The 6,634-nt window shown below is 43.6% G+C and overlaps 1 protein-coding gene across 1 annotated transcript in view; it reads right to left on the bottom strand.

Annotated features, from left to right (window-relative positions):
* Golga5 (golgin A5) overlaps positions 1 to 4,946 on the bottom strand; it is a 35,801-nt gene extending 30,855 nt beyond the window's left edge. Inside the window, exons 1-2 of the mRNA XM_027931695.2 lie at positions 4,668 to 4,946; positions 1,784 to 2,357 (exon numbers count right to left, since the gene is read on the bottom strand). Coding sequence (XP_027787496.2) covers positions 1,784 to 2,327 — 544 coding nt within the window. The 5' untranslated portion in view covers positions 2,328 to 2,357; positions 4,668 to 4,946. The remainder of the gene's footprint in view (positions 1 to 1,783; positions 2,358 to 4,667) is intronic.
* Between the last annotated feature and the right edge of the window lie 1,688 nt (positions 4,947 to 6,634).

Here is a 6,634-nt window from a genome sequence, read left to right on the forward strand (position 1 = left end):
CTCATGTCAACTCTTGGCCTAAAGACCTCTGTCAGCATTACACTGTCTATGGCGGTCACTTTCAGCTTTTAATGGCCTAACAATCACCTAGGAGACAAAATTCAGATGGCCTGGCGCCATCCTCAGAAAGTCTGATTAAGTCTGAGGGGGACCCAAAATTCATTTTTTACTAGTCAACACAAGTGATCCTAATGCAGGTTACTCAGGGATCAATTTTTATCAATGATTTATAGGAACCTATTTAAACAGGTAAAACAGTGCTTTACAGCGGCCTTCAGGAATAACTCCCACCATTCTCTGTTGGTCTCACTTTCTTCATGGCCATACATCTCACACTCGGTGTTACCAGAACTTTTGTGTACTTTTATTTACTCTACTAACCCTTTAAGGACCTGTTATCTCTTCGTGGAATGTTATCTTCAACTTCTTTTCTAGCACTCTCCAATTCATCCCTTAAGACCCAGTTCAAACTACAGACAGGTTGAGAAATAATCTAAAACTTAAATGTTATTATAAATATGTTCTTTTATCATTGTATAATCATATATTATGCAATCATATATCATATACAAAAATTAAGTTTTTATAAGTGTTCCACATTTGGGATAATGGGACAAAATGGGTAAATAATCTAGGTGGCTTCCACAACACTCTCATAAATACTTTAATTACTTCATTTATTTTAACTTTTTAATATTTATTTTTTAGTTGTAGTTGTCAATACCTTTAGTTTTTTATTTATTTTTTTATGTGGTGCTGAGGATCAAACCCAGGGCCTCTCACTCGCTAGGCAAGCGCTCTACTACTGAGCCACAACCCTAGCCCTACTTCACTATAATTATCTACTTACATGTCTACCTTACCTACTAGACACTTCTTTATCCTTGCACTCAATATGTTCTTGATAAATGTATAATTAATCAAAAAATAGATGAGAAGAAATTTAGCAGTGTAAAAACATAATTCATCAACTGCTACTGCATGTTCCTATTTTAAAAGCTCCAAACCCTTGATTCTATACAACTTTTTAATCTGAAGATACAGATTTTTATCCCCTACAGCCAAAATAGGGAGGGAAGCTTTAACATTTAAGAACATTTCCATTAATCATGAACTCTATAAAAGAATTTCTGCAAAAACCTTTCATGTTGACTGCTATTTTAAAATGCATAGTAGGTACTTCAATTAGCCACATTACCATGTTTACCTTACTTTACAGGTGACATGTACTTGTAAAGGTAATTCACAACTCACAAAACCATTGGAAACCAAAATTCTAACCTCTTACTTCACTAGTTAGTCAATGCCTTCAATTCTTCAATTTGAATCAAAATTCAGTCTCTCAGTTTTACGTCTGAAGAATGTGGAGAAAACCCCCCCAACTAGAATATATGTGAAGTACAATTCCTGTCATGTTTTATAATCCCCATTACAAATATAGTTTGAGACAGTCTCAAATCTAAAGCTACATTTTCTTTCAGATTTCAAAATTTTCTTTTTATCATAAAATATCTTAGGAATCAAATATGACATAATTTCCTAGATGCTGGGTTTGGTAGTTACTCAACAGACAACATTGCAAAGTCCCTCTTTATAGGGAATATTGACTACCAACATTAAATGTTGCTTCCCTTGTCTATACCACATATGGGCAGAGAGCCTGCTCTTACACAGTGGGGACAGACTGTAGAACAGCAGGTGAGAAATACTATGACAACATCTTAAGCTTTGATGACATATTCAATTTGCTTAATTCTGAAAGAATGGAGGACTGATGAACTACCATGGCTTTGGCTCCCAGGAATTTCTTCAGAGGTTTTGACAGTTGTTACACCTGTGTTCACAGAACTGGCACTTGAAGTCCGAGACCTTGATAAGACAGGTGCCTTGCCCTTTTCTTTCTTGATTTCCACCCTCCCGGTGGGCTCCTTCTGTGAACTATTTAGAAAATCAAATAAGAGCTCGTCATCAGGTTCTGACTTTTTCCTTCGAACAAACTGGGATGAAGGCCTAGGAAGAGATGCATTTTCAACAGGTTGAGAGGCCTCCCCAGATGTCCTGGATCCTACTTTCACATTTGCAGTGCCAGCTAAAATGGTGGCTTTTTGATTTCGAATGTTATCAGCTGCTGAGGAAATATAAGTAGCTTTAGGTTCAGTCTCATAAGTCAAATCGGTGTTTTGCTGATGAAGTTCCGGATAGTCACTATTCTTGCTGTATATGTTGCTGCTGGTGTTCTCCTTCCTATTGAGAGCTGTTGCAGCTCCTTGATCAACTCGGTTTAAAAGATCTTCAGCCTTTCCAGCAAGATCAACAAACCAAGACATGATGGTAGCAGAATAATCCTATTGGTGAACCTGAAAAAAGGACATGAAATGATCAGTATGGCACAAAAGCAGAAGGTAATGGCTGAGACTGGGTTCTGAGTCAGACAGTCCTGGATTGAAATCCTAACCCTACTTCTTACTAGCTAGGTAAGCATGAGCAAACTAACTAAAGCTGAGAAAACTTATCTAGAAAATGGGGAAAACAAGTGCACTTACTGTATAAAATCTAGAGGAAATTTGGACACAAACAGACATAAAGAAGACCAAGTGAAGAAGGAAGCCACCGACAAGCCAGAGAGAAGTCCCAAAAGAAACCAACCCTGACAATACCTTGATGTTGGATTTCAAAATTGTGAGAAAATAAATTTCTATTGTCCAAGCCACCCATTCTTTGGTACTTCGTTACAGCAGTCAGTCCTAGCAAATTAATTTGGCATCCAAATAGCAAATGACACATTTGGCCAAATTCCAGCCAAACCAAAAAAAAAACAATATCTGAAGTTTGTTTCAAAGTGCTAAAACTTAGGTGTAGTAGCACACACCTGTAATCCCAGAGACTCAAGAGACTAAAGCAAGAAGTGAGCAAATTTGAGGCCAGCCTCAGGTCCTCAGGAATTTAATTTCTGAGTTTTATGAGACAGTTTAGTTTTATGAGATAGTTCTAATAAAAACAAAAAACACCACTGGGATGGAGCTCAGTAGTAAAATACCCCTGCATTTAATTCCAAGGTTAGCGGGGAGAGGGTGGTGCTAAAACTTGAAAAAACTACTTCTACAAAAGTTATCAATGTTAAACTGAAGCACTATTTTGGATAATTTAGGTGTATACATACATAATATGTCTAAAGTACATTTTTGATAACTCAAAAACTGAATACCTACCGTGGGCACATTAAGTTCAGAATATGCTTACATCTTATATCCATTCCACACATAGATTTGAGTACTTACAATATGCTACAGTAGATCAAGGTGATGATGAAGTCATTAACCCTTATGGAATAGAACAAAGAGGACTGTAAAAAAGTCTTCAACCAGTTCTTGAATGTGGGGATCAAACCTTTTGCCTGGACTCTTACAGTTAACTCTTTCTTACTCTTTGTTCACTTGAATGTTCTCTGCTTCAGAGTTCTCCTTTCCATCTCAATTAGGTCCTATTATTCTCTGTTCACCTTTGTTTTGCCTCATAGCCCTTCATGCTTTATAATTTTTGGTTGCTTTTTCACATGTCTCTCCCTGTCTGGGAAGAGGGGAGTGGCTGGATAAACACCACGTCTATTTTGCTCACCAATGACTTTCCAGCATGTAGCCACAGGGTACTGAACAAAATTCATAAAGTGCCAGATGCTGTGCCAACATTATCATATTTAATTTTCACAACCATAATGTCATATACATATATATATACACACACACACTTTAAAATGTAGCAAAGGTTTAGAGTTTTGATGGCATCCAAAGTACTGAAATCTAAGTCAACCTAGAGCCATGCGCACCTTTTAACCCTTTCCTTCCCATATCAGCCTCTCAAAATCTAAATAAATCTTAGGAACAAACTTACTCCTTTAAAGTTTTCTTTATAAAATGTGACTATTAGTGACTCTTTCAGAGTTTATGTAAAACCAAGTGAAAACGAAGGCGAAATACTTTGTGATACATAAAGCTCCAAACAGGAGTCAGGGATCAATCTCAGGTAAACACTGATGGTGACTGGGGCCAATGACCACTCCTAGTGCAACAGCCGAAACACTCTAATTCCTTCTATCTGCCTCCATTTTCGTGAACAGGGCTTTAAAACACCAGCCTGTGTCTCACCGTTGGCCACCTAAATGAAAGGACAGAAGATGGCACCGGGCACTGGCCCCAGTGACAAACACAGCCCGCGGCCTTCGCGGGTACAAAGCCTTCGGTAACCTGGGCGTTGCAGGGACGCCGAGAGCCGGGCTGGGGAAGGGTCTGCACCCTGGACGGCTGGGCCCACCTCGCCACCTCGAAGGCAGATGTCATCGAGGAGGGGAGGTGAGGGGAAGCCAGGCCCGGGGAGCCTGTCAGCCGGCCGACCCCGGGTGGGCGGGCGAGGACGGACCTCCACGGCGCTCGCCACCTCGCCCCTGCCTCGGGTGCGGGCAGCGCGGCCAGCCGACCCGGGAGTGCAGCAAACCACGCTGGCTGCAGCGCAGGGGACTCCTCTGCCTCGATGCTGTCCCAATCCCGGCAAAGACCAGCGCGGTCCGAAGGAGCCGGAGGGACAGGTCCCGGCTGAGGCCGGCGCCGCGCTCCTGGCGCCGTCAATGCCCCGAGCAGACCCGTCGCGTCCGCTGGCCCCTGCCGCCGCCTCACCTGAGGACTCCGGAGCGGCGGCACCGCGGCCTCGACGCCCTCCCCGGCCGGGCCTCCTCAGCAGCCGGTCCGGAGAAAGCACAGGATCAGCAAACCTCCTCCCGGACCTGCCGTGCCCCGGCTACCTCTTCCGGAAGACGTGGAAGGACGGCGAGGACCCCAAAACAGAGTGACTTTCAAGCTGCCTGAGCGACGGGGAGCCGAGGGCCATTAGCACCTGCAGGCTACTCAGGCGGCGGCGCCGGCGGCTGTGGGGGCCTCGCGCCTGGACACGCCCCTCTTCCGCCCACGGGGAGATCGGGCGAGAGAAGGGCCGGCGTGCGTGTGACGTAGCCCGCTTCCAGCGGACGGCGCGTGCACGCGGCCAGCACAACATTGGAGACCACGCCCCCGAGAGGGCGAGGTCTAGGGGCGGGCCACGTTGGCGGCAGCAGCGGATCCTTAGTGGATCTTCCAGACTTCACCTTCCCACCTTCTACCTTCTGGTCCCTAATTTTGCTCATGCAGTTGTTGAGGCTCACAGCGGATAGTGGGAATGCCCAAAACTCGATCCTTGATTTCATAGCGCTTACTTTTAAGTAACAGATATATATACATTATGTAAGCTGATGAATGAACTTGGCAATTTCTGAATCTTACTAGAGCAGTTAAAAACAGGAAGTGACTGGAGTCGGGGAAGTGCTTTAAATCAGGTGGTCAGCGAAGTTCTTCCTGTAGAGGAGGCAGCAGAGGTGAGCTATAAAGGGTTGAAAAGACCAGGAAAGGAATTCCCAGACACCACTATTGTAGTGTGTTCTGCACACAGTTCATAGAATCTATGCAATTAATCTAAAATCCACGCTCATCAATTCACCAAATACTCAGTTCCTATTGTGTAAACAGGTTTAGGTTAATTTGACCCTAAATACAAGACTAAAATGTAGTTCTAGGTATCCCAAAACTACTACGTTAAATAGTTTGTCTAAGATCATCTGCCGTAATAAAGGCATCCACCTTCTTCCAAAACCTGTACACTTTAGACTCAATACTTTATTGTCTCCAAACTAAAATGAGGAAACTCCTTTTCTTTCTCTCAGGGCAAGTTTAGCCCTGTCCAGTAAAAAAAATAACAATTATAATAATGACATTGAATATTTATATTTAGCCCTTATTAACTGTAGAACGCTCTGTTAAGCTTGGGATGTGCTTCCCTTCACTGAATTCTCACAACCTTAAGGAAGGTACTGACTATCCTGTAGTAAGTGGGGATGTTGTTCTCAACTATTAGGTGAAAGGAAAGTGACCACAACACTCGGAGTGACCAAGAGATCTTTATTGCAGCAGTGCAACAAAGAGAAAGGAAAGAGAGAGAAAAGAGAAGAGATGAACAGGGAGAGAGCAAGAGCAAGAGAGAGACAGAGAGCGCGTGTAAGAAAGATAAAGAGCAAGAGAGAAAGAGCAAGAGAGAGAGGGAGCAAGAGAGAGGGGGGCCTGGCAGGAGGGAGTTTTTATAGCCCAAATCTAATGGGGCCTCTGGGTCTGCAAGCTGCTTTGTTGGCCCAAGGGGGGTTGAGTGCTCAGCCTTGAGCGGGACTTGACACAACAGGTGATAAAGGACCAGATAGAGGGGGGTTTGAGTGCGTGGGCTATCTTGCAGCCAACATCTGTTGAGCCTGCCCTGCAGACAACACAGTTCAGCCTGCTCTGCACCCAACATTAGGTTGCTCTTCCTGTTAAGGATTATACATTATCACTGGTTGCCTGACAGCTCCGCATCCTGGAGGATGTGTGTCCTTTCCAGCTTGACTGTATGACCCATTTTGACCAATGAATGTGAGCGGAAGTGTCTTGCCACATCTAAGCAGAATTATTAAAAGTCATGATATATTTTCACCAACAATCTTTTTTGTGGGGGGTGGGTACTGGGGATTGAACTCGGGGACTCGGCCACTGAGCCATATCCTCAGCCCTATTTTGTATTTTATTTA

The sequence above is a fragment of the Marmota flaviventris genome, chromosome 2, assembly GCF_047511675.1.
Source record: "Marmota flaviventris isolate mMarFla1 chromosome 2, mMarFla1.hap1, whole genome shotgun sequence".
In the NCBI taxonomy this organism is placed as follows: Eukaryota; Metazoa; Chordata; class Mammalia; order Rodentia; family Sciuridae; genus Marmota; species Marmota flaviventris.